At 49.5% G+C, this 27,557-nt stretch overlaps 5 protein-coding genes and 1 long non-coding RNA gene across 8 annotated transcripts in view; 4 read left to right on the plus strand and 2 right to left on the minus strand.

Annotated features, from left to right (window-relative positions):
- Positions 1-3,055, plus strand: part of dnai2b (dynein, axonemal, intermediate chain 2b) — a 6,068-nt gene extending 3,013 nt beyond the window's left edge. For both annotated transcript variants that reach the window (XM_079368313.1, XM_079368312.1), the window contains 6 exons: positions 1,458-1,580; positions 1,662-1,885; positions 2,144-2,279; positions 2,364-2,510; positions 2,620-2,844; positions 2,944-3,055. In XM_079368313.1, the coding sequence (XP_079224439.1) occupies positions 1,458-1,580; positions 1,662-1,885; positions 2,144-2,279; positions 2,364-2,510; positions 2,620-2,844; positions 2,944-3,006 (918 nt within the window). In that variant the 3' untranslated portion in view covers positions 3,007-3,055. The remainder of the gene's footprint in view (positions 1-1,457; positions 1,581-1,661; positions 1,886-2,143; positions 2,280-2,363; positions 2,511-2,619; positions 2,845-2,943) is intronic.
- A 1,306-nt stretch (positions 3,056-4,361) lies between these two features.
- On the minus strand, positions 4,362-8,746 carry LOC306839926 (RNA/RNP complex-1-interacting phosphatase-like). 2 transcript variants are annotated; one of them, XM_079368879.1, is made up of 2 exons: positions 8,662-8,746; positions 4,362-5,770 (listed from the first exon to the last, which is right to left on the minus strand). In XM_079368879.1, the coding sequence occupies exon 2, from the start codon at positions 5,751-5,753 to the stop codon at positions 4,914-4,916; it is 840 nt and encodes a 279-aa protein (XP_079225005.1). In that variant the 5' UTR covers positions 5,754-5,770; positions 8,662-8,746; the 3' UTR covers positions 4,362-4,913. The 2 variants fall into 2 exon arrangements, with proteins under 2 accessions (XP_079225005.1, XP_079225006.1); XM_079368880.1 differs by lacking the exon at positions 8,662-8,746 and adding an exon at positions 8,544-8,647.
- Positions 8,747-8,873: 127 nt separating this feature from the next.
- LOC306839916 (uncharacterized protein) lies at positions 8,874-12,307 on the plus strand. Its single transcript, XM_079368863.1, has 2 exons — positions 8,874-9,181; positions 10,373-12,307. Exons 1-2 carry the CDS (start codon positions 8,941-8,943, stop codon positions 12,007-12,009), a joined length of 1,878 nt encoding a protein of 625 aa, XP_079224989.1. The 5' UTR covers positions 8,874-8,940; the 3' UTR covers positions 12,010-12,307.
- A 1,265-nt stretch (positions 12,308-13,572) lies between these two features.
- LOC306839921 (uncharacterized protein) lies at positions 13,573-22,050 on the plus strand. The gene is made up of 2 exons (XM_079368868.1): positions 13,573-13,953; positions 19,917-22,050. The coding sequence occupies exons 1-2, from the start codon at positions 13,668-13,670 to the stop codon at positions 21,098-21,100; spliced, it is 1,470 nt and encodes a 489-aa protein (XP_079224994.1). The 5' UTR covers positions 13,573-13,667; the 3' UTR covers positions 21,101-22,050.
- Positions 22,051-22,061: 11 nt separating this feature from the next.
- On the plus strand, positions 22,062-24,653 carry LOC306839935. Its single transcript, XR_013781272.1, has 4 exons — positions 22,062-22,498; positions 22,911-23,116; positions 23,196-24,427; positions 24,518-24,653. It is a non-coding gene; the product is annotated as an uncharacterized lncRNA (long non-coding RNA).
- On the minus strand, positions 24,464-25,626 carry LOC306839929 (pro-opiomelanocortin-like). The gene is made up of 2 exons (XM_079368883.1): positions 25,068-25,626; positions 24,464-24,988 (listed from the first exon to the last, which is right to left on the minus strand). Exons 1-2 carry the CDS (start codon positions 25,152-25,154, stop codon positions 24,551-24,553), a joined length of 525 nt encoding a protein of 174 aa, XP_079225009.1. The 5' UTR covers positions 25,155-25,626; the 3' UTR covers positions 24,464-24,550.
- Positions 25,627-27,557: the final 1,931 nt, after the last annotated feature.

Genomic DNA, 27,557 nt, shown 5'->3' on the forward strand with positions numbered 1-27,557 from the left:
ACAGACAGGTAGACATTAGGACAGGTAGACAGACAGGTAAACAGACAGGTAGACAGACAGGTAAACAGACAGGTAGACAGACAGGTAGACAGACAGGTAAACAGACAGGTAGACATTAAGACAGGTAGACAGACAGGTAGACAGACAGGTAGACATTAAGACAGGTAGACAGACAGGTAGACAGACAGGTAGACATTAGGACAGGTAAACAGACAGGTAGACAGACAGGTAGACATTAAGACAGGTAGACAGACAGGTAAACAGACAGGTAGACATTAAGACAGGTAGACAGACAGGTAAACAGACAGGTAGACAGACAGGTAAACAGACAGGTAGACAGACAGGTAGACATTAAGACAGGTAAACAGACAGGTAGACAGACAGGTAGACATTAAGACAGGTAGACAGACAGGTAAACAGACAGGTAGACAGACAGGTAAACAGACAGGTAGACAGACAGGTAGACAGACAGGTAAACAGACAGGTAGACATTAAGACAGGTAGACAGACAGGTAGACAGACAGGTAGACATTAAGACAGGTAGACAGACAGGTAGACAGACAGGTAGACATTAGGACAGGTAAACAGACAGGTAGACAGACAGGTAGACATTAAGACAGGTAGACAGACAGGTAAACAGACAGGTAGACATTAGGACAGGTAAACAGACAGGTAGACAGACAGGTAGACATTAGGACAGGTAGACAGACAGGTAAACTGACAGGTAGACAGACAGGTAGACAGACAGGTAGACATTAGGACAGGTAGACAGACAGGTAAACTGACAGGTAGACAGACAGGTAAACAGACAGGTAGACAGACAGGTAAACTGACAGGTAGACAGACAGGTAGACAGACAGGTAAACTGACAGGTAGACAGACAGGTAGACATTAAGACAGGTAGACAGACAGGTAAACAGACAGGTAAACAGACAGGTAGACAGACAGCTAGACAGACAGGTAGACATTAGGACAGGTAGACAGACAGGTAAACAGACAGGTAGACAGACAGGTAGACAGACAGGTAGACATTAGGACAGGTAGACAGACAGGTAAACAGACAGGTAGACAGACAGGTAAACAGACAGGTAGACAGACAGCTAGACAGACAGGTAGACATTAAGACAGGTAGACAGACAGGTAAACAGACAGGTAGACAGACAGGTAAACAGACAGCTAGACAGACAGGTAGACAGACAGGTAAACAGACAGGTAGACAGACAGGTAGACAGACAGGTAAACAGACAGGTAGACAGACAGGTAGACAGACAGGTAAACAGACAGGTAGACAGACAGGTAGACAGACAGGTAAACTGACAGGTAGACAGACAGGAAGACAGACAGGTAAACTGACAGGTAAACAGACAGGTAGACAGACAGGTAGCGTTCATGGTCTAAATCTATCCTTTATAAAACAATGTAATGGTCCTTTAAATAAGCCCCGCCCCCTCTGTCAGGTGCTGTGGTGGGACGTACGCAGACTGACCGAGCCCACAGACCGGCTGGTTCTGGACCCGAGCAGGGAAGGGAACCTGGACCGGGCTCTAGGGGCCATCTCTCTGGAGTTTGAGTCCACTATGGTGAGTTTGTCCTTCCTGTGTCCTGTGAAGACGTCTGTCTGTGTGACGCTGCATCAGAGACGTCTGTCTTCGTCCCTGCAGCCCACGAAGTTCATGGTGGGGACGGAGCAGGGCGTGGTCGTGTCCTGTAACAGGAAGGCAAAGACTCCGGCAGAGAAGATCGTCTGTACGTATGACAGTCATCACGGACCCGTCTACGCCCTGCAGAGGAACCCCTTCTTCCCCAAAAACTTCCTGACCGTGGGGGACTGGACCGCTCGCATCTGGTCTGAAGACATCAGGGAGTCGTCCATCATGTGGACCAGGTGAGGAGGACGACATTTATGACTTCTTCATTTAACGGCCCCAAATCTTTTATTCTGAGATCTGTGTGTGTGTGTTAAACACCTGGTTGTGTGTGTGTGTGTGTGTGTGTGTGTGTGTGTTAAACACCTGGTTGTGTGTGTGTGTGTTAAACACCTGGTTGTGTGTGTGTGTGTGTGTGTGTGTGTGTGTGTGTGTGTGTGTGTGTGTGTGTGTGTGTGTGTGTGTGTGTGTGTGTGTGTGTGTGTGTGTGTCCTCAGGTATCAGATGTCGTACCTTAGTGACGCCTGTTGGAGTCCGGTGCGCCCGTCGGTCTTTTTCACGGTGAAGATGGACGGCACGCTGGACGCGTGGGACATCCTGTTCAAACAGAACGACCCCACGCTGAGCGTCAAGGTGTGAACACCTGTCCGCTGTGTTCAGTGTCAAACTGCAGATGAGGACGTCATTGATGATGTCACGGTGTGTTTCCGTCACCAGGTGTGTGACGAGCCTCTGTACAGCCTGCGTCTGCAGGACAACGGACGTCTGGTGGCGTGCGGCTCTCAGGGGGGCGGGGCCACGCTGCTGGAGGTTTGCTCCGGACTGTCGACCCTCCAGAAAAACGAGAAGAGTCTGCTGGCATCCGTGAGGAGAGACACACCTGCTGATCAGCTGATTGCTGTTTCCATGGAGACGCTAACATTGAGGTATCCATGGAAACGACGTGATGACTCACTGATGACTGTGTGTGCAGATGTTTGAGCGCGAGACGAAGCGAGAGAAGATCCTGGAGGCGCGGCAGAGAGAGATCCGTCTGAAGGAGAGGAGCCGCTCGGAGCAGAGCCGAGAGGAGGACGGAGGACGGGAAGACGGCGAGGACGGCCCGGATCAGCTGATCGCTCGAGCGGAGGAGGACTTCTTCAGCGTGGTGGAGGCAGAAAAAAGGAGGCGGAGCGACCGTGAGGAGCAGAGCAACGGGGTCAGAACCGAACCCTGATCCTGCATTCCGTCTTTAACTGAGACGACTTGTCCTCCATGTTTGAGTCTCTGAAGGACTAAATGTTTGTTTGTTCTTCAGGAGGACACCTGCGAAGACAAACAGGAAGAGGAAACAGAAGAGCCTGGAGCCTCACAAGAATAAGAGCGGTCTAAGATGGTTTATTTCTGTCTTTGTATTGTTTATTTCTGAGTTTGTTGAAGGTTCCTTCACTAAACTAAACGTTTCTGTAGAAACAGGAAGTGTTCAGTCTGCCCTTCTTATTCAAATGATGCTTTTAATCTGAAGGTCTCAGGAAGTCTTCCTGTTGTTGCTGTCAGAGCAGAAAGTGTTCACACGTGAGTGCAGGTAGCAGGTCCAGAAGCTCCGCCTCTTCGCCACTCAGAGGCTGCACGAGGCGGTTGAAGAAATTTTGGCGGCTTTGTGAAGTCTGAACAGGAAGTGGCTCTGAATCAGGAAGTCATCTCCTGCCAGCACGTGCTGCTCTGCACGCCGTGTGACGGCAGAGTTCAGGTGAGCCCAGAATCAGACTAGATCAGGAGGTCCACCTGGTGTCATCAGAGACCGGGGACAGCGATGACATCCAAGACCCTCCTGACCCCCCCTGCCTCAGACCCTCAGGAGGACGAGCATGCCGGGTCTTACTGCGACACTTGGAGGTCACAGAAAACTTGAAGCTTCATATCCAGACCCCCCAGACCAGGACCAGGAGCACCAGACGACCTGCCTGACACAAGAGCCTGTGTCCCACTAAGCAAGAGAACACACCTGTCCGGACTGTGGGCGGAGCTTCACACAGGTGTGGAAGAAGAGAAGGCACAAGCGTCAGAGCGGTAACTGGACAGATTTAAAGTTGAATGAAAACCGATACCGTTTGTTACCACGGCAACCAAAACAGAAGTCCAAGGCAACCAGTATTGGGTTATTTATCATTTTAATAAACAATAACTTCAGACAAACTGAACAAAGACTAAATGTCTCAAACACGTTGACATTTCTCAAACAGAGCGGAGCTGAAAAGAAGCTCCTCCCTCTTTGACAAATGTTTGTTTCAGAAGTTATTTTCAGGATGAAGAAAATCTTAAAATCAAATATTTCAGATTTGAAGTTAACATTTGTAAAAAATTTAAAGTTCAGTCTGTAGCTCCGCCCCCTAGTGTTTAAAATGAGTACTGCAGTCTAAACTCTAATCATCACAGAGAGCTCTGTTTAGCCAGCTCTGCATGTAGAGACACTGTAGCTTCAGTGTTTAGCCAGCTCTGCATGTGGTGGACACTGTAGCTTCAGTGTTTAGCCAGCTCTGCATGTGGTGGACACTGTAGCTTCAGTGTTTAGCCAGCTCTGCATGTAGTGGACACTGTAGCTTCAGTGTTTAGCCAGCTCTGCATGTGGTGGACACTGTAGCTTCAGTGTTTAGCCAGCTCTGCATGTGGTGGACACTGTAGCTTCAGTGTTTAGCCAGCTCTGCATGTGGTGGACACTGTAGCTTCAGTGTTTAGCCAGCTCTGCATGTGGTGGACACTGTAGCTTCAGTGTTTAGCCAGCTCTGCATGTGGTGGACACTGTAGCTTCAGTGTTTAGCCAGCTCTGCATGTGGTGGACACTGTAGCTTCAGTGTTTAGCCAGCTCTGCATGGGTCTGTAAAGCTTTCTGCGTTCTAACCTCTCTCCATGTTTCATCTCCAACATTGATCCTAGTTTGAGCAGCTTTCTGCTGCTGGAGCTTATTAGAAACATGCAGAGGCTTTTTAGCTCGGGTACAGTTTTTAAAAGAAGCAGAAGTTTTTTTTCTCTGTAACTTGAAACCACTCAAGGACTGCTCTGTGGGCGGAGCCAGTCTTGTTTCTATGGTAACGGGATGGTAGAGGTGACAGACGGTTTGTTCTTTGTGTGATTTCTAATAAACTCTTTTCTTCTTGTCCTGATCTGTTTTTGACAGACGAACACACTGTGTGTGTGTGTGTGTGTGTGTGTGTGTGTGTGTGTGTGTGTGTGTGTGTGTGTGTGTGTGTGTGTGTTTTATATTTCACTCTGACATGTTCGAGTTCTGTCTCAGCTCCAGGTGTACCGGGGGAGGGCCACAGGAGTGGGCAGGAGAAAGGGTCGGTGATGGGCGGGGTTCAGGGCAGGTGAGGGGGTGGGGAGGAGAGGCGGAGGGTTGTCACCTCCCCTTTGGCCCCGATGATGTCGTGCTCTGTGTCGACGAAGTCGTTTCCCTGTGACTGGTTGGGTCTCCTCAGTGGGGGCGTGGCCTGTGGCAGAGTTGAGTGGCGTCCGCTCCACAACTAGCTCTCTGGCCGCCTCCTCCTCCGGCTGCTCCATGCCGTGGTTGCTCCTCTTGGCTCCTCGCAGCAGGTCGTTCAGGTAGTTGCTCCTCTCGATGGCGTGACCCCTGCTGGAGTTAAAGAGCTCCAACGCTGCCGCAGGATCCACGCCGTCCACGTCTATGAGATACCTGCAGACCAGGTATCCGGTGCGGTTCAGGCCGTGCGTGCAGTGGACTCCAACCAGCTTGTCATTGTCCGAGTTCTCCTGCAGGAAGTGAGTGACAGCTCGTTTGAAACTCAGGATGACGGCGTCTGAGGGGACCCGTTGACCCTGGGTGGGGATCTTGATGTAGGAGACGGACTGCGGGACGTCACTCCGCTTGTAGTATTTCCAGCTGAACGTCAGGTCGACGATCAGACCCAGGTCCTGGTTCTGACTCTGCACCGAGTCCAGCAGGTCCCACAGACCGAACGTCTCCGCCTCAGATACACGGCGGTTGGGTTTTAAAGGCACTTTGAAGGCGATGAAGCGAGTCCCCGGTATCCTGTGTCCTACAGGACGGTACTCCAGCCACCTGTCTGGAACGCCATTCTTCTTCTTCTTCTTTTTACCACCAGGAGGCATCTCAGCGCCGCTCCGACCTGCAACACCAACGAGTCCAAAGTGTTCAGTACGCTTAGAAACGATCTGTCCTTCTAATGACGGTCGATTAAAGGAAAGAAATTTGATTGGGCGGTTAGAGAGCGCGTGCAGGGTCTGACGTGTTCGCGCGGATCAAACAAGTACCGTTTGGTTTAAATCTGTTACCATGACAACCGTTCAGATCAGGTCTGACATGAAGAAGCGACAGAGACTCTGAGCAGACTGAGGTGACACGTGGTGACACGAGGTGACACGTGGTGACACGCGGTGACACGCGGTGACACGAGGTGACACGTGGTGACACGCGGTGACACGCGGTGACACGCGGTGACACGCGGTGACACGTGGTGACACGAGGTGACACGTGGTGACACGAGGTGACACGAGGTGACACGTGGTGACACGAGGTGACACGAGGTGACACGTGGTGACACGAGGTGACACGAGGTGACACGAGGTGACACGTGGTGACACGAGGTGACACGAGGTGACACGTGGTGACACGTGGTGACACGTGGTGACACGAGGTGACACGTGGTGACACGTGGTGACACGAGGTGACACGCGGTGACACGCGGTGACACGAGGTGACACGTGGTGACACGCGGTGACACGCGGTGACACGCGGTGACACGAGGTGACACGAGGTGACACGTGGTGACACGTGGTGACACGAGGTGACACGTGGTGACACGTGGTGACACGAGGTGACACGAGGTGACACGTGGTGACACGAGGTGACACGAGGTGACACGTGGTGACACGAGGTGACACGTGGTGACACGTGGTGACACGTGGTGACACGAGGTGACACGTGGTGACACGTGGTGACACGAGGTGACACGCGGTGACACGCGGTGACACGCGGTGACACGAGGTGACACGTGGTGACACGCGGTGACACGCGGTGACACGCGGTGACACGAGGTGACACGAGGTGACACGTGGTGACACGTGGTGACACGAGGTGACACGTGGTGACACGTGGTGACACGAGGTGACACGAGGTGACACGTGGTGACACGAGGTGACACGTGGTGACACGTGGTGACACGAGGTGACACGAGGTGACACGTGGTGACACGTGGTGACACGAGGTGACACGAGGTGACACGTGGTGACACGTGGTGACACGTGGTGACACGAGGTGACACGTGGTGACACGAGGTGACACGTGGTGACACGTGGTGACACGTGGTGACACGTGGTGACACGAGGTGACACGTGGTGACACGTGGTGACACGTGGTGACACGTGGTGACACGAGGTGACACGCGGTGACACGAGGTGACACGTGGTGACACGTGGTGACACGAGGTGACACGTGGTGACACGCGGTGACACGAGGTGACACGAGGTGACACGTGGTGACACGTGGTGACACGAGGTGACACGTGGTGACACGTGGTGACACGTGGTGACACGTGGTGACACGAGGTGACACGCGGTGACACGAGGTGACACGTGGTGACACGTGGTGACACGAGGTGACACGTGGTGACACGTGGTGACACGTGGTGACACGAGGTGACACGAGGTGACACGAGGTGACACGTGGTGACACGAGGTGACACGTGGTGACACGAGGTGACACGTGGTGACACGAGGTGACACGCGGTGACACGAGGTGACACGAGGTGACACGTGGTGACACGTGGTGACACGAGGTGACACGTGGTGACACGAGGTGACACGAGGTGACACGAGGTGACACGCGGTGACACGAGGTGACACGAGGTGACACGTGGTGACACGAGGTGACACGAGGTGACACGAGGTGACACGAGGTGACACGAGGTGACACGCGGTGACACGAGGTGACACGAGGTGACACGTGGTGACACGAGGTGACACGTGGTGACACGAGGTGACACGAGGTGACACGTGGCCAAGCAGCAGCCTTACAGTCATCAATGGTTAAACACATGGAGTGTGCCGAGACATCAAAGTTGGATGGTACGCCGTGGCCACGCCCTTTAACGAACTAACGTGCGGAGCACAACGAGAGATCTACAACATGTCCAGAACACACTGACACTGAGTTTATGATGATCGGATAAACACTTTTGTAGGAGTTCGTTCAAATAGCTAACCTGTGAAAAAGGAATGTCGGCCATTTTTCTTACATTCAAAAAAATATGGCGGACTTCCTGTTTGGTTATGACTATGGGTGTAAGAGGATTTTATGTAGCTCCTGACATGCCCAATGAGCATAAAAAATGTCATGTATGTAGGACAAAAAAACCTCTATGGGGAGGCCATTTTTAAAATTTCAAGGGGGCGCCACTGAGTCATTTAGCCACGCCCACTTTCTCGACCCACATGACAAGTTTAATTTCTCTACTGGGATCATGTGTGTGATGTTTGATGACTCTACGCCTATAATAAGGCCCTTAACAAACTACTTCCTGTTTGTTGTGACGGCCTCTGAGGAAATAACGTGAAGAGCACAACAAGAGATCTTCAACATGTCTTCAACACACTGACTTTGTGTTAAACGCTTTTATAGGAGTTCAAATAGCTAACCTGTGAAACGAGAATTTGAAGCACTCAAAAAAAACATGGCGGACTTCCTGTTTGGTTTGGACTCTGGGTGTAAGAGGATTTTATGTGAGATCTCACATGCTTAATGTGCATAAAAAATGTTCATGCACGTAGGACGAAAAAACATCAATGGGGAGGCCATTTTGAAAATGTGAAGGGGGGGCCACTGAGTCATTTTGAGCATTTTTTTTGACGAAACTACTAAAATGTCCATTTTCATCGCCAGACCTGATGACGGTGGAGATTTTGATGAGTTTTCATTCACGTTGAGGCGTCAAAGAGACGGACCGGATCATTAGAGTCCTTCACACTGGTCAGTGCTTCGGTCCCTGAGGAAGTTTCGTACCAGGATGGACCAGGACCAGGACTCCGTGGGGGGTCAGAACCTGCAGCTGGAGGATCCTCAAAGCGTCGGAAGACCTGCAACAACAATCACAACACTTAGCTGTTAGCATCACAGCACGCCGCCGGTGCGACAGCCACGAGTCCACGCACGCCGGAAATGACGTAGCTTGTGCGCGTGAGGAACAGGAAGAGGTTACGCATCGACGCTGGGTCGGAGACCCCGGAAGCGTGCTTGCTTTGTTTACAGTCTGCTCTTTGTTTGAGGGAAAGTCCGCAGAAAATGTCTAAAAAAAGATGCACGAGCGCAGAGAAGCGGAGGCTGCGCGCGCTGATCGAGCAGCAGCTCGCGACGGCGGCGGAAGAAATCTTCAGGCTGCTGAAGGAGCGCGAGGAGGAGCGCGAGGACACCGACACCGAGGAGCTGAAGGAGCGGCTCACCGAGCTCATCACCGCCGCCGTGGAACACATCTTCACCGGCTTCAGAGCGAGCAGAGCGGCCGAGGGAGGAGCGGAGGAGCCCGGTGAGAGTCTTAGAACCGGAGCTCACACAGGGGGCTCTGAGGGGGGGGGGGGGGTGCAGACAGTCTGTAGAGGTGGCGTGCAGACAGTCTGTAGAGGTGGCGTGCAGACAGTCTGTAGAGGTGGCGTGCAGACAGTCTGTAGAGATGGCGTGCAGACAGTCTGTAGAGATGGCGTGCAGACAGTCTGTAGAGGTGGCGTGCAGACAGTCTGTAGAGGTGGCGTGCAGACAGTCTGTAGAGGTGGCGTGCAGACAGTCTGTAGAGGTGGCGTGCAGACAGTCTGTAGAGGTGGCGTGCAGACAGTCTGTAGAGGTGGCGTGTAGACAGTCTGTAGAGACGGTAGAGGTGGCGTGCAGACAGTCTGTAGAGATGGCGTGCAGACAGTCTGTAGAGATGGCGTGCAGACAGTCTGTAGAGGTGGCGTGCAGACAGTCTGTAGAGACGGTAGAGGTGGCGTGCAGACAGTCTGTAGAGATGGCGTGCAGACAGTCTGTAGAGATGGCGTGCAGACAGTCTGTAGAGACGGTAGAGGTGGCGTGCAGACAGTCTGTAGAGACGGTAGAGGTGGCGTGCAGACAGTCTGTAGAGGTGGCGTGCAGACGGTCTGTAGAGGTGGCGTGCAGACAGTCTGTAGAGACGGCGTGCAGACAGTCTGTAGAGGTGGCGTGCAGACAGTCTGTAGAGATGGCGTGCAGACAGTCTGTAGAGATGGCGTGCAGACGGTCTGTAGAGGTGGCGTGCAGACAGTCTGTAGAGACGGCGTGCAGACAGTCTGTAGAGGTGGCGTGCAGACAGTCTGTAGAGATGGCGTGCAGACAGTCTGTAGAGATGGCGTGCAGACAGTCTGTAGAGGTGGCGTGCTGACAGTCTGTAGAGGTGGCGTGCAGACAGTCTGTAGAGGTGGCGTGCAGACAGTCTGTAGAGGTGGCGTGCAGACAGTCTGTAGAGGTGGCGTGCAGACAGTCTGTAGAGGTGGCGTGCAGACAGTCTGTAGAGGTGGCGTGCAGACAGTCTGTAGAGGTGGCGTGCAGACAGTCTGTAGAGGTGGCGTGCAGACAGTCTGTAGAGGTGGCGTGCAGACAGTCTGTAGAGGTGGCGTGCAGACAGTCTGTAGAGGTGGCGTGCTGACAGTCTGTAGAGATGACCTTGATGAAGGTCAGCTGATGATAATCTGTTTGTGTGTCTCTGCAGAGTTGTGTCTCTCCGTCGGTCTCAGGAGTCTGAAGCAGAACGTCTCCGTGGTCGACAAACTGAAGGAACCTCCGCCTGGCTCCTCCTCCAAACACCTGGATGTTTCAGAGCACGCCGCGGCCCCTCCGGACGACCAGTCAGGTGAGGAGGAGGAAGAGGAGGAGGAGGATGAAGAGGTGACACCCCACTGCTGCAGAGTGTGCGGGAAGTCTTTCGACAGGAAAGGTTTCTTAATGAAGCACGTTGAAAAACATTTAAAGGAGGCGGAGTTTCAGTGCGGTCTGTGTGGCGACTCTTTGGAGTCGAGCGACGGACTGAAGCTGCATCTTCAGACGCACCGCGACAGCAGCCGCACCTGCCACATCTGTGGGAAGAAGTTTCCCTCCATCAGGGCGCAGGAGACGCACCTGAGGCTGCACACCGGAGAGAAACCTTTCAGCTGCCACGTCTGCGGGAAAGGCTTCAATCAGAAAGGTAACATGGTGACGCACATGAGGACCCACACAGCGGAGAAACCTTTCAGCTGCTCCGTCTGTCAGAAAGAGTTCAGCCACACTGGCTCCCTGGAGCGACACATGAAGGCCCACGACGGACAGACGCCGTTCATCTGCAAAGTCTGTGGATCCGGCTTCAGCAAGAGCACCGAGCTCAGGAGACACGCCCGCAGCCACGACGGGGACCGCTCCGGAGCCGTCAGGAGCAGATGCAGGAAGGCCAGCCTGGGGCCGTCTCACCGCTGCACCGTCTGTGGAAGCGCCTTTCACAACAGAGGGAACTTTGTGCGGCACGCAGAGACTCACCAAAACGATCCAGAGTGTCGCTGTGGCGTCTGTGGAGAGCAGTCCGAGTCCTCGGAGAGTCTGCAGGTCCACATCCAGAGCCACAGAGAGAGCAGTCGGGTCTGCGACATTTGTGGAGTCAGCTTCAGGGACATGGAGATCCACAGGAGAACGCACACTGGACAGAAACCATTCAGCTGCAAAGACTGTGGGAAAGACTTCCCCCGGAAAGGCTCTCTGGAGAGACACATGAAGCTGCACGCCGGCGACCGGCCTTACATCTGTGAGTTCTGCGGAAAGACCTTTGTGGAGAACACGGTCCTGAAGAGACACATCAAGAGCCACACGGGGGGGAAACCCCGGATTTACTCCTGTGACATTTGTGGGAAGAAGTTCACCATGAGCCAGCATCTGGACGTGCATAAGAGGATCCACACCGGGGAGAAACCGTACTCCTGCAGGGAGTGTGGGAAAAACTTCCGACAGATCGGTAACCTGGACTCACACATGAGGATCCACACGGGGGAGAAGCCGTTCATCTGCAGCCTCTGTGGGAAGAGGTTCCGCCAGAAGATCTCGCTGGAGACGCACGAGCGCTTCCACAAGAAGGAGAAGGCGTTCAGCTGCCAGCTGTGCAGCAAAGCCTTCGTCCAGAAGATCGACCTCAAGAGACACATGCTGACTCACACCGGGGAGAAACCCTACAGCTGCCCCATCTGTGGGAAGCGCTACCAGGAGAAACGCTCTGTGGGCTCTCACATGAAGGTTCACGCCGGAGAGCGAGCAGTCAAAGAGCCAGCTGGGAGTCCAAACCTGAAGGGACCAGAAGGGGTCCAGGCCCAGTTCATCCAACTCTGATTCTAATGAGGACAATACTTGTTTCATAGACCCACAGCTGGGACGCCAACAAGGACCCGGTCCGGCTGGAGTCCAGCGTGCCCAGGAAACCAACAAGAACTCTTGTAGGAACGTTTGGGTCATGTGGTGTCTGTGAACAGAACTGATCCAACATGAGCTGTTCTGATTGGTCCATCAGGCAGTGACATCACAGGAATGAGTTCCACTGAGAGTTCAGAACCACACATGTCCTGCCAGCAGAAAGGTCAAAGGTCAGCTCAGGATGTCTGACTCTAAAGTCTGTGAGGCGCAGCATGAACTGAACAGGAAGCAGCTCTATGTGGGGTTAAAGGTCATTAAAGTCTCCACTCTAACAAACGTTAACGTGTGTGTGTGTGTGTGTGTGTGTGTGTACACGTACACACACATATATATATATATATATATATATATATATATATATATATATATATATATATATATATATATATATATATAAATAAATACAGATGGATGGAGACTCAGCCGCCTGAAAGTGAAGCCAAAACATTTAGAGCTCCTCCTGCTGACTGGCTGCAGTATAGGTCATAAGCTCTCACACACACACAGACTGTGAATGCACACACTGAACACACACACACACACACTGTGAACACACACACACTGAACAGATAGATAGATAGATACTTTATTGATCCTGAGGGAAATTCAGGGCATCCAGTAGCAGTATACAGACAGGCAGGACACAAGACATTAGTTACTATACAATCCACTCACGTCGGAGCACAGGTGAGAACACACACACACTGAACACACACACACTGAACACACACACACTGAACACACACACACTGTGAACACACACACACTGAACACACACACACTGTGAACACACACTGAACACACACACACTGAACACACACACTGAACACACACACACTGAACACACACACACTGAACACACACACACTGAACACACACACACTGTGAACACACACTGAACACACACACACTGAACACACACACACTGAACACACACACACTGAACACACACACACTGAACACACACACACTGTGAACACACACTGAACACACACACACTGTGAACACACACACACTGTGAACACACACACACTGAACACACACACACTGAACACACACACACTGTGAACACACACACTGAACACACACACACTGAACACACACTGCTAAAGTGTTGAACACTCATGTTCATGAACTCTCCTTCAGACATGAGCAGCCGAGTGACGAGTTCATCTTCAGTGGATGCTCTGACTCCTGTTCTCTGGCAGCTGATTGGTCAGAATCAAAGTGTTGATTCATTCATTGGTTGTTAGAACAGAGAACAGCTCATGAACAGTTCACTGTTTGACCTTTGACCTTGTTTCTGTCACATAAACATGACGTCACCTCCAATAAAACAACGTGTGACGACTTCACTGAAGGCAGGATTTATTATGATCAATCAATCAGCTGTTCTGGTTTTATGACGTCATCACAGACTGTCTATTGTCTCCGCCTGATCTGTGAGGATCAGAGCAGTCTGTTCCGCCTCCCGTCCAGCAGGGGGCGCTGTCGGAACTCGGTGTGTTTACGTCTCGTCCAGTCTCCGGTGTCCGTCCCCGCCGCTGGCTGTCTTTGTTGGCAGAAAAAGGAGCAGGATGTGCGGGGTGCAGCTGCTGCGGGTCTCGGTCCAGGAGCGGATGAGCGCCGCCGTTGAAGCCTTCCTGCTGCAGCTGGAAGAAGAAGAAGAAGCGGCTGAGATCCCGGCGCTGAGAGCGCTGCTCACCGAGCGGCTCACGGCGGCCGCGGAGGAGATCGTCGCTCTGTTTGAGGAAACCGTGGCGGAGTACGAAGAGCGCGTGGAGCGCTCAGAGCGCGAGATCTGCCGCCAGAGGAGGCTGCTCGATGCCGTGCTGAAGCCCGAGGTCAGGCTGCACAGAGCAGGTCAGTCCCTGCACCCGGGACCCGGAGGACCCGGAGGACCCGCGGCGTCACGGGCTAACAGCATGTCAGCTACTCCGTTAGCAGGAGAAACTACAACTCACAGCGGTCTTTGCCTCGGGAATACCGCACAGCCTTGTGGTAGTTGTGGTTTTCTAATGTCAGTAATAAGTAACGGGTCCGAGTGTGAACAAATATTTAATTTCAGAACACTTTAAATCCAATAAGTCTGAATAATCGAGCCCAGAGCGACTCTGAAGGAGCTCTCGGTGTGTCAGTAACTGAACATGAACTGACCTTTGACCCTCAGAGTCGATTCATGGGGCCTTTTTCTCTAGTAAATTTATATTAGTGTAGACTTATAACAAATCGATCAGATGGAGCCCACATTCTTTATTATCATTTATAATGTTTAATTTATTCTAATATCAAAGAACAGGTTCAATGAAAGCAGACAAGGAGACATCAACAGTAAAACAATGATGAATAAATAAGAGTGAGAAGATATCAGTAACATGATTTAATATTCTTTAGTTTTTGTCCCTTTTAAATATGAAACACAATGAAATAAACAGGAGAACAGAAGAGGAGGACAGGTCACTCCTTCTTTAGTACAGGTCACTCCTTCTTTAGTACAGGTCACTCCTTCTTTAGTACAGGTCACTCCTTCTTTAGTACAGGTCACTCCTTCTTTAGTACAGGTCACTCCTTTAGTACAGGTCACTCCTTCTTTAGTACAGGTCACTCCTTCTTTAGTACAGGTCACTCCTTCTTTAGTACAGGTCACTCCTTTAGTACAGGTCACTCCTTCTTTAGTACAGGTCACTCCTTCTTTAGTACAGGTCACTCCTTCTTTAGTACAGGTCACTCCTTTAGTACAGGTCACTCCTTCTTTAGTACAGGTCACTCCTTCTTTAGTACAGGTCACTCCTTCTTTAGTACAGGTCACTCCTTCTTTAGTACAGGTCACTCCTTCTTTAGTACAGGTCGCTCCTTCTTTAGTACAGGTCACTCCTTCTTTAATACAGGTCACTCCTTCTTTAGTACAGGTCACTCCTTTAGTACAGGTCACTCCTTCTTTAGTACAGGTCACTCCTTTAGTACAGGTCACTCCTTCTTTAGTACAGGTCACTCCTTCTTTAGTACAGGTCACTCCTTCTTTAGTACAGGTCACTCCTTCTTTAGTACAGGTCACTCCTTCTTTAGTACAGGTCACTCCTTCTTTAGTACAGGTCACTCCTTCTTTAGTACAGGTCACTCCTTCTTTAGTACAGGTCACTCCTTCTTTAGTACAGGTCACTCCTTCTTTAGTACAGGTCACTCCTTCTTTAGTACAGGTCACTCCTTTAGTACAGGTCACTCCTTTAGTACAGGTCACTCCTTCTTTAGTACAGGTCACTCCTTCTTTAGTACAGGTCACTCCTTCTTTAGTACAGGTCACTCCTTTAGTACAGGTCACTCCTTCTTTAGTACAGGTCACTCCTTCTTTAGTACAGGTCACTCCTTCTTTAGTACAGGTCACTCCTTCTTTAGTACAGGTCACTCCTTCTTTAGTACAGGTCACTCCTTCTTTAGTACAGGTCTCTCCTTCTTTAGTACAGGTCACTCCTTCTTTAGTACAGGTCACTCCTTCTTTAGTACAGGTCACTCCTTCTTTAGTACAGGTCACTCCTTCTTTAGTACAGGTCACTCCTTTAGTACAGGTCACTCCTTTAGTACAGGTCACTCCTTCTTTAGTACAGGTCACTCCTTCTTTAGTACAGGTCACTCCTTCTTTAGTACAGGTCACTCCTTTAGTACAGGTCACTCCTTCTTTAGTACAGGTCACTCCTTCTTTAGTACAGGTCACTCCTTCTTTAGTACAGGTCGCTCCTTTAGTACAGGTCACTCCTTCTTTAGTACAGGTCACTCCTTTAGTACAGGTCACTCCTTTAGTACAGGTCACTCCTTTAGTACAGGTCACTCCTTCTTTAGTACAGGTCACTCCTTCTTTAGTACAGGTCACTCCTTTAGTACAGGTCACTCCTTTAGTACAGGTCACTCCTTCTTTAGTACAGGTCACTCCTTCTTTAGTACAGGTCACTCCTTCTTTAGTACAGGTCACTCCTTCTTTAGTACAGGTCACTCCTTCTTTAGTACAGGTCACTCCTTCTTTAGTACAGGTCACTCCTTCTTTAGTACAGGTCACTCCTTCTTTAGTACAGGTCACTCCTTCTTTAGTACAGGTCACTCCTTCTTTAGTACAGGTCACTCCTTCTTTAGTACAGGTCACTCCTTCTTTAGTACAGGTCACTCCTTCTTTAGTACAGGTCACTCCTTCTTTAGTACATGTCACTCCTTCTTTAGTACAGGTCACTCCTTCTTTAGTACAGGTCACTCCTTCTTTAGTACATGTCACTCCTTCTTTAGTACAGGTCACTCCTTCTTTAGTACAGGTCACTCCTTCTTTAGTACAGGTCACTCCTTCTTTAATACAGGTCTCTCCTTCTTTAGTACAGGTCACTCCTTCTTTAGTACAGGTCACTCCTTCTTTAGTACAGGTCACTCCTTCTTTAGTACAGGTCACTCCTTCTTTAGTACAGGTCACTCCTTCTTTAGTACAGGTCACTCCTTCTTTAGTACAGGTCACTCCTTCTTTAGTACAGGTCTCTCCTTCTTTAGTACAGGTCACTCCTTCTTTAGTACAGGTCACTCCTTCTTTAGTACAGGTCACTCCTTCTTTAGTACAGGTCACTCCTTCTTTAGTACAGGTCACTCCTTCTTTAGCACAGGTCACTCCTTCTTTAGTACAGGTCACTCCTTTAGTACAGGTCACTCCTTCTTTAGTACAGGTCGCTCCTTCTTTAGTACAGGTCACTCCTTCTTTAGTACAGGTCACTCCTTCTTTAGTACAGGTCGCTCCTTCTTTAGTACAGGTCACTCCTTCTTTAGTACAGGTCACTCCTTCTTTAGTACAGGTCACTCCTTCTTTAGTACAGGTCACTCCTTCTTTAGTACAGGTCACTCCTTCTTTAGTACAGGTCACTCCTTCTTTAGTACAGGTCACTCCTTCTTTAGTACAGGTCTCTCCTTCTTTAGTACAGGTCACTCCTTCTTTAGTACAGGTCGCTCCTTCTTTAGTACAGGTCACTCCTTCTTTAGTACAGGTCACTCCTTTAGTACAGGTCACTCCTTCTTTAGTACAGGTCACTCCTTCTTTAGCACAGGTCACTCCTTCTTTAGTACAGGTCACTCCTTCTTTAGTGCAGGTCACTCCTTCTTTAGTACAGGTCACTCCTTATTTAGTACAGGTCACTCCTTCTTTAGTACAGGTCACTCCTTCTTTAGTACAGGTCACTCCTTCTTTAATACAGGTCTCTCCTTCTTTAGTACAGGTCACTCCTTCTTTAGTACAGGTCACTCCTTCTTTAGTACAGGTCACTCCTTTAGTACAGGTCTCTCCTTCTTTAGTACAGGTCACTCCTTCTTTAGTACAGGTCACTCCTTCTTTAGTACAGGTCACTCCTTCTTTAGTACAGGTCACTCCTTTAGTACAGGTCACTCCTTCTTTAGTACAGGTCACTCCTTCTTTAGTACAGGTCTCTCCTTCTTTAGTACAGGTCACTCCTTCTTTAGTACAGGTCACTCCTTTAGTACAGGTCACTCCTTTAGTACAGGTCACTCCTTCTTTAGTACAGGTCACTCCTTCTTTAGTACAGGTCACTCCTTCTTTAGTACAGGTCACTCCTTTAGTACAGGTCTCTCCTTCTTTAGTACAGGTCACTCCTTCTTTAGTACAGGTCACTCCTTCTTTAGTACAGGTCACTCCTTCTTTAGTACAGGTCACTCCTTTAGTACAGGTCACTCCTTTAGTACAGGTCACTCCTTCTTTAGTACAGGTCACTCCTTCTTTAGTACAGGTCACTCCTTCTTTAGTACAGGTCTCTCCTTTAGTACAGGTCACTCCTTCTTTAGTACAGGTCGCTCCTTCTTTAGTACAGGTCACTCCTTCTTTAGTACAGGTCACTCCTTCTTTAGTACAGGTCACTCCTTCTTTAGTACAGGTCACTCCTTCTTTAGTACAGGTCACTCCTTTAGTACAGGTCACTCCTTCTTTAGTACAGGTCACTCCTTCTTTAGTACAGGTCACTCCTTCTTTAGTACAGGTCACTCCTTCTTTAGCACAGGTCACTCCTTTAGTACAGGTCACTCCTTCTTTAGTACAGGTCACTACTTCTTTAGTACAGGTCACTCCTTCTTTAGTACAGGTCACTCCTTTAGTACAGGTCACTCCTTCTTTAGTACAGGTCACTCCTTCTTTAGTACAGGTCACTCCTTCTTTAGTACAGGTCACTCCTTCTTTAGTACAGGTCACTCCTTCTTTAGTACAGGTCACTCCTTTAGTACAGGTCTCTCCTTCTTTAGTACAGGTCACTCCTTCTTTAGTACAGGTCACTCCTTCTTTAGTACAGGTCACTCCTTCTTTAGTACAGGTCACTCCTTTAGTACAGGTCACTCCTTCTTTAGTACAGGTCACTCCTTCTTTAGTACAGGTCACTCCTTCTTTAGTACAGGTCACTCCTTCTTTAGTACAGGTCACTCCTTCTTTAGTACAGGTCACTCCTTCTTTAGTACAGGTCACTCCTTTAGTACAGGTCACTCCTTTAGTACAGGTCACTCCTTCTTTAGTACAGGTCACTCCTTCTTTAGTACAGGTCACTCCTTCTTTAGTACAGGTCACTCCTTTAGTACAGGTCTCTCCTTCTTTAGTACAGGTCACTCCTTCTTTAGTACAGGTCACTCCTTCTTTAGTACAGGTCACTCCTTCTTTAGTACAGGTCACTCCTTTAGTACAGGTCACTCCTTTAGTACAGGTCACTCCTTCTTTAGTACAGGTCACTCCTTCTTTAGTACAGGTCACTCCTTCTTTAGTACAGGTCTCTCCTTTAGTACAGGTCACTCCTTCTTTAGTACAGGTCGCTCCTTCTTTAGTACAGGTCACTCCTTCTTTAGTACAGGTCACTCCTTCTTTAGTACAGGTCACTCCTTCTTTAGTACAGGTCACTCCTTCTTTAGTACAGGTCACTCCTTCTTTAGTACAGGTCACTCCTTCTTTAGTACAGGTCACTCCTTCTTTAGTACAGGTCACTCCTTCTTTAGTACAGGTCACTCCTTCTTTAGTACAGGTCTCTCCTTCTTTAGTACAGGTCTCTCCTTCTTTAGTACAGGTCACTCCTTCTTTAGTACAGGTCACTCCTTCTTTAGTACAGGTCACTCCTTTAGTACAGGTCACTCCTTCTTTAGTACAGGTCACTCCTTTAGTACAGGTCGCTCCTTCTTTAGTACAGGTCACTCCTTCTTTAGTACAGGTCACTCCTTCTTTAGTACAGGTCACTCCTTCTTTAGTACAGGTCGCTCCTTCTTTAGTACAGGTCTCTCCTTCTGTGACGACCGGGCGTAATAGGCGTAACACGTGACCTCTATCACTCCCCGCTAAGTGGTTTGAGACGGACTTAATATGGCGGACCCTCCACGTGGACGCACAAACGGAGGGGTCGTGGGGCGAGGGTGTAGTGGACGGTTTGAAAAAGACCCTCAGACTCGATTCAGGGCTTCCTGTGGACAAAGGAGGCGATCACACTTTAATGTCAGACATCAAAGATTTCTTTTTGGAATCTCCTCACTTCCTCCATCTTGGAATATTTGATCAACATCAAAGTTAATCAAATATTTCATCTTTAATTTAAAGAGTTAAAAGAATCAACCAAAAGATCCGCCTGCAACAGGTGACATCATCAGTGACGTCATGAGGAGATGAAAATGAGGGCGAGATGAAGGACCAATCAAAAACACCAACAGGTTTATAATGAGACAAAGAGGCGAACTGCCCCTTTAACTGTCACTTCTGCAGCAGCAGCACATTATTGATTTCTTGATTTCACTTTTCGACATCAGTCACTGAACTCTCTCTGTGTGTGTGTCTGCAGACGTCCAGCAGCTGTCGGTGAGTAAAGAGGAGCAGCAGGAGTGGAGCCCCGGTCTGGACCAGGACCAGGACCCTGAACCCCCACACATTAAAGAGGAACAGGAGGAAGTGTGGAGCAGTCAGGAGGAAGAACAGCTTCAAGGACTGGAGGAGGCTGAGAGTACCAAGTTCCCCTTCACTCCTGTCTCTGTGAAAAGTGAAGATGATGAAGAGGAGGCTCAGTCCTCACAGCTGGAGACAGGAGCTGAGGGAGAGGACTGTGGAGGAGCAGGACCAGGGAGGGACTCAGATCCAGAGACACATTTAGGACCTGTGAGTGAAGACTCCTCTGAGACTGACGACAGCGATTTAAACTGGACTCAAACGAGCGGTCAGTCGGGCTCGGACGGTCAAAAACACAGTGAAGCTCTTGACAGTGATGCCAAGGAGAGACCCTTCCCATGCTCTTTCTGTGGGAAAAGATTCAGCCTGAAGGGGAACCTGAACAGACACATCAGGGACCACACAGGAGAGAGACCGTTCCCCTGTACTGGCTGTGAGAAATCTTTTAAAGACAGCGGCTCTCTAACGGCTCACATGAGGTGTCACACCGGCGAGCAGCCGTACAGCTGCTTGTTTTGTGGGAAGAACTTCAGCGGACGTGGAAACATGACCCGACACATGAGGATCCACACTGGAGAGAAACCCTTCACTTGCTCGCTTTGCAGTAAAAGTTTTCATGTCAAAGAACACCTGAACAGACACATGAAGTACCACACTGGGGAGAAACCATTCAGCTGCTCCATCTGTGGGAAAGGTTGTGCCCAGAAAACTGACTTGAAGAAACACATGAGGGTTCACACAGGGGAGAAACCATTCAGTTGTCCATTCTGTGGGAAGTGTTGTGCTGAGAAAGGAGATCTAACCAAACATATGAGGGTTCACACCGGAGAGAAACCATTCAGCTGCAACATCTGCGGGAAACGTTGTGCCCAGAAGGGGAGCCTTAAGATTCACATGAGAGTTCACACAGGAGAGAAACCATTCAGCTGCTTGGTCTGTGGGAAACGTTTCACTGTGACTGGACATCTGAAGAGGCACATGAAACTTCACACGGTGGCAGACAGTCAGGAGGCGGAGCCAACAGATACCACTTCAATCAAAGGACAACAGGAAGTGCAGCCTGTTGAACTGATTCAGGCGTAGTGATGGTCAGGTGATCAGTAGAGAGTTTTAACCCTCCAATCAGAGAGCTTGTGTTCAAACTGCTTCTCAGACTGTCATCTATCAATCATTATGTCAGTGATGTAAATGATCAAATACATGAATTCATAATGTGAGACGGGAGGAGGTATCCACTTTCATCACGATCAGAAGTGTTTTTTTTCCCATGGTGCCTCTGTGATCTGGGGGTGTGGCCGACCTGTGAAGCAGACGGCGCGCTTTAACTGAATCCTCAAAGATGAAAAAGTGAGCCTACAGAAGACTTCATGCTCTCACAGGTAGATCGTCCCCGCCCTCTAAAACGACCTTCAGGAGCGTCATGTGAGGCGTGTCTTTATATGTTAGGTAGATTAAGAACTACTTCCTCATTGGTCCATCAGTACCTAAGGTGAGGTCAGGTACTCGCTAAATTAGATTCAACACGAGGCTTGTTAACTCCTCCAATCAGGCTCCATCTCTCCTGTGACATCACTGGTGCCCCGCCCTGTCTCCGGGGTGACGGCGAGGTGACGCAGGCGGAGGACGTTCCGCTGAAGTCATGTGATCATGTTACACCTGCGAGTCACCCCGACATCCTGATGGTAAATCACCATGGGAACAGTGTGTCCGCTTGTTGTGCTCGACTCGGAGACAGACGTGACGAAGCAGAGTGTCTCCTGCTGTTTTCATGATTCCAGAATGTTCTTCTTGACTGTCGTCACTTTATGTTGATTTTCATTTCACTTTTTAACAGACCGTCCAATAAATGTGATCAGAAGAGTCTTTGAACGTATGTGTGAAAGTAACCTCTGAACTTCAGACAGTGTGCAGGACTGTTTACTGTGGAGGATTTTTGGTTTTTTGCTGCCAACAACAGGTGTTGATGTCAAAGTTCAAAATTCTGGTTTCTTGACAGCATGTCCCCGAAACAGGATGTTGTTGTGATGATAGTTGATCTGTGTCTTTGACAGTGAAGGACGTTAAGTATCTGAGCTGTCGACGAGTCAGAACAACAGAAGAAGAAGAAGAAGAGTCCAAACATCTGTTTTAGGATGAACTGACCAACATGTTCTCTGAGTTCATGAATAAACTATATGACTGATCACTCTCTCACTCTCACACACACACACACACACACACACACACACACACACACACACACACACACACACATTAAAACCTGTTATAATAAACGTGTAAGTGTATCTTGAAATATGACGGGATTTATTTTCCGTCCAGTAGTTGGCCTTAGAGCAAACTGGGCGTAAACAGCAGAGGAAGAAGAGGAGGAGACCGGAAGTAACGGTCCGTGTTGGAAGTGTGTGATCGGAGCAGAGATGGACCGATACTTGAAGCTGCTGCACGAGGACCTGACACCTGAGCACGAGCCCAGAGGAGCAGGTATATCCAGCATGTGTCACAGTTTACTGCTATGCTACCCTGGTCTCAAACCTCCATACACAGCCTGTTAGCCGCAGCTAAGGATGCTACCTTTAGAGCAGACCCCCCCCCCCCCCCCCCCCCCCCGTGAAGGGTTCAGCCTGCTTAAAGGACCAATCAGAGAGCTGCTCTCTTCCTGTGTGATCATGAAGGAAACCTGCTGTGTTGAAGCTTCTCTGACAACAATGCAGCAGCCAGTATGTCCTCCTTCTAACTGTAGATTCTGCTCCTGGATTTGTTTGGACCGTGCAGTTCCGCTGTTGAACCACCAGGTGCTAACGGGGCATCTCGACCGTCCATGTGCTCTTCTGTAAAGTTTTATGTACGTAACTATACAAATGATCATTGATGGAAGTGTTTCTCTGTATTTCAGTTTTACCTTCAGACATCCAACAGGTGCGGGAACCGGACGTCAGAGTGACGGCGTGAAAAAGAAGAGTAAAGTTCAGTGAAGCAGAGACTGAGTGTGGCTGCTGCTCAGATCTGTGAACTGTTTGAAACTACGATAGAAGAGTACGAGAAGCAGCTGAGTCGATCCAGAGAGACTCCTCAGTCTTCCTCTTCCTCTTCACACAGCAGGTCTGATCTAACACACACTGAGTGCGTTCACTGTGCAGGGTGTAAACACGTTCATATTATATTCTTTTGTTTTACTTAGTGAGAGGAGCAACAGTGAGAACAGTGCCACCCATTGGTCAAATCACTGTACTACAACATCCATGATCCAAACGCGTCTTTTCAAAGTTGAACATAAAAACATCAGCTTTGTAGACAGACAGTGATAATACGTGTTTTTATGGATTGCTTCATCTTGATAAATGTGTGGATCGTGAAGATGATGAAGAGGAGGCTCAGTCCTCACAGCTGGAGACAGGAGCTGAGGGAGAGGACTGTGGATTAGCAGGACCAGAGAGGGACTCAGATCCAGAGACACATTTAGGACCTGTGAGTGAAGTCAAGACTGAAGACTCTTCTGAAGCTGAGGATGAAGGCAGTGATGATCAGAGGGAGAACAGAAAACATCCATCGGGTTCAAAACGTGGAAAAAAATACAATTAAAACAGCAAAGACCGGAATGGCTTCTGACCAGACACAGGATAATTCACACAGGAGAGAAACCCTTCAGCTGCAAACTGTGTGAAAAAATATTCACTTGGCATGAACAGTCAAAGAAAATACAAATGTTTCGATGTTCAGACTTCAGAGCTTCATCCAAACCCTGTGGAGAAAAGAGAGACCCAGACAGAAGCTGTGAAAACCTCCACAGATAAGAAACCACACAGCTGCTCTGACTGTGGGAAAACATTCAGAAGCGAGCCGTCTCTGACCAGACACGAGATAATTCACACAGAAGAAAGAGCCTTCAGCTGCTCAGACTGTGGGAAAACATTTATAAAGAAATGGAGAATGAACAAACACATGAAAATTTATACGGGAGAAACCTGTGAGCTGCTCTGAGTGCAGTAAATCTTTTAGAAACGATAAATGTCGAAAAATTCACAAGAAAGTTCACACAGAGGATCAAGCATTAGCATTGTTTGATGAAAAAAGAGAGACAGGACAGAAGCTGATGGAGAGAGGGCCTCAGGTCCTGGGGGACATTTAGGACCAAAGACTGAGAGGTGGACTGAAGACTCTGATGAAGCTGAGACGGACTGGAGAGAGACCAGAGAGCATCGGTCAGGTTTAAACTGAAAGAACTCACGCAGCTGCTCCGATAAGGAATAACTTCGGACCTGACAGGATTCACACAGGAGAGAAACCCTTCAGCTGCTCTGAATGTGATAAAAACATTTACAGTAGTCTCCTCAGTACATTTGTCTGAAGAGGTGGAGGGACTAAAAACAAAGCAACACGTCGGATGGATTGAACTTGCTAATAAACTTTAATGTATTTACACTCATCACTTTATAAAACATCCTCTCAGTTTGAAAGATGATCTTTGATGATTGACGGGTAAATATGTTTGTGTCCTCACAGAGCGCTGCATCATGTCCATCACCGTGTGTCTCCTCACTCCTCGTCCTGCTGCTGGATTTCTTTGTTGATGACGTTTCTGAAGAGCGAGAGGAGGGGCCTCTGGCGGCGCTCGTCCCAGCTCCTCATGAAGCCTCCGTAGCGTTTGCCGGCTGGTGGGGCGTTCCAGCGAAAGTGCTGAATCTTGTACTCGCCATATTTCTTTGTGTCTTCACGCTCCTTCCCCTGACCTTCAGCTGTTGTTTTGCGTCCAAGCTCGCGCCTCCTCATCTCTGCAGGGGAAACCTTAGCTGACTCCTCCTCCACGCCGTTGGAGGTTTTAATGGAGCGGCGCTTCCTCTCAACAGGCTTCCCCCAGCGGAAGTGCTCCATGGCCTGAGGAGCGGAGGAGGATGAAAGGTCGGATGGAGGTCGGAGGTCGCTGGGGATTTTGGGAGTCTGGCCTGAGAGATCTGATTGACAGAGCTGGATACAGACCCTGCAGGAGAGGACAGGAAGGGGCGGAGTCAGAGAGGAGCAGCAGGTCAGGAAGTGTGTGTGTGTGTGTGTGTGTGACCTTCATGCTGCTCTCAGAGTTGACGTCCTGACAGCTCGGATGCTCCATGCACTCACTGTCGGCTCCTCTGGCCACGCCCACCATCGCCAACAACCACCAGTAGCCACACAGAAGCCATTCTCCTGCTGGCCAATCAGATGCAGAGTAAAGAGTGTGTTGATGATGTCATGTGTCTACAGGAGGTTAGCGTGTGCACTCTCTCTGTCTTCCTCCTTTTAAAGGTTTTATTTGAACCCGGGACCTGGACTCTGTCAGCCAATGAGCACGAGGCTCCCGGCGTCCCTCTGACCGTGTCCCCTGTCCCGGACTCTAAAGGTCAATAAAGTTTGATGTGGTTTCATTTGAACTGAAGCTTCAGACAGGTGAACGTTTTTTTTCTTCTCTTCTCTGAATCATCGATGGAGAGAAGTCTTGTGTTGTTGTTGCCGTGGTAACAAACAGGTATCTTTATCACTCTGATGTTTATATAATGATTGATTACAGCAAACAGAATTCAGGATGAAGGCTTATCTTTAACTTTTCATTAGTTTTTAGTATTTTAATGACATTACCAAAATAAGACACAACAGATGACGTCATCTATAAATAAACAAATAATAAAACTCACCGCTGTCCTCGATTCTTCTTCTGTTTGGACTTCTGAGTCGAAGAGCAAAAGTTTCTGATTCTCCTCCTCTGACTCTGACTGCTTTATACCCTGCAAGCCAAGGACACACACACACACACACACACACAGGAGCATGGGTGATGACGTCACTACCTGAACATTCCTCCTCTTTATTTGTATAGCATGAGTTCATAACAGGAGTTTTTCCGTTTCCTCTTCACAAAGAGCAGCTCTTCCGCTCAGCTCAGTCACGTGACTGTTGTTTCGTTCACGGTAAAGACCGAGGACTTACGTTACTGTTGCGTCCCGTTTCAACGCCTCCTTTAGCTCCTCCCACCAAAGTTTCTCCGATTAGGACACCTAGAACTTTGTCCCTCCTGTGGACCGAGGTGATCCTCCTCCGGTCTGACTTAGACCCTCGACCGCTCAGACCCCCTTTTCTTGAGGTCGGCCCTCTTCTTCTTGACGGACTCCCGTCCCCCCCTCCCACCGCAGAAACAGCCTTAGGCCACTTAAGCTCGCCCCCTTCTCTTGTTCTCCGCAGTGATGCCCAAACAGCTTCGTGTTCTGACACTGAAATAAAGACGCGTTGAGTCCGTTCAGGGCGAGGCCTGTTATAGAGGGAGAGGCAGTGCGCATGCTCAGTTTGAAGAAATGAAACTTTCTAAAGAATGTGAGCGTGAGCCCTGATCGACTCTCCAGCTGGTTCTGTGCTCAACTTCATGTCCTGACCTCCATCGACTGAAGGGCCTTTATTTCAAAATAAAAGTCTGACAGTTTTTTATTGTTACATTTAAAATAAGAAAGATTTAAGATGAAGCTGATGTTTTGGTTTATAAAATGTTTTTCACTAAAATGATTCTGAATAAATGAAAGTCTTTGTAATAAGTTTGACTTTGTAAAAAGTTCAAAGAGTTGAATGTTTGAGACGGAGCAAATCTGACTCAAAGACTTTACACCATTAAAAGGACTATCACCCCTCTCTCTCTCTGTCTCTCTCTCTCCCCCCCTCTCTCTCGTCTCTCTCTCTCTCTCTCTCTCTCTCGCCCACTCCTCTCTCTCTCTCTCTCTCTCTCTCTCCCTCTCTCTCTCTCGCCCCCCCCTCTCTCACTCTCTCTCTCTCTCACTCTCTCTCTCTCTCACTCTCTCTCCCTCTCTCTCTCTCGCCCCCCCTCTCTCTCTCTCTCTCTCGCCCCCCCCCCTCTCTCTCTCTCTCTCTCGCCCCCCTCTCTCTCTCTCTCTCTGTCTCTCTCTGTCTCTCTCCTCTCTCACCCCCCCCTCTCTCTCACCCCCCCTCTCTCTCTCTCTCTCTCGCCCCCCCTCTCTCTCTCTCGCTCTCGCCCCACCCCTCTCTCTCTCTCTCTCTCTCGCCCCCCCCTCTCTCTCTCTCTCTCTCGCCCCCCTCTCTCTCTCTCTCACTCTCTCTCTCTCTCTCTCTCGCCCCCCCCTCTCTCTCTCTCTCTCTCTCGCCCCCCTCTCTCTCTCTCTCTCTCTCGCCCCCCTCTCTCTCTCTCTCTCTCTCTCGCCCACCCTCTCTCTGTTTACTGTTTGCTTTTCTCCTAATGGACTAAACTGAGTCACAGTAAAACCCATTAGAAGATCCACAGCCTCCAACCTCCATTACAGACACACACACACACACACACACACACACACTGACTGACACACACACACACTGACTGACACACACACACACACACACACACACACACACTGACTGACACACACACACACACACACACACACACTGACTGACACACACACACACACACACACTGACTGACACACTCACTCACTCACCACACACACACACACTGACTGACACACACACTCACACACACACACACACTCACTCACTCACACACACTCACACACACACA

Source organism: Symphodus melops, assembly GCF_947650265.1.
Source record: "Symphodus melops genome assembly, chromosome: 18".
Classification (NCBI taxonomy): domain Eukaryota; kingdom Metazoa; phylum Chordata; class Actinopteri; order Labriformes; family Labridae; genus Symphodus; species Symphodus melops.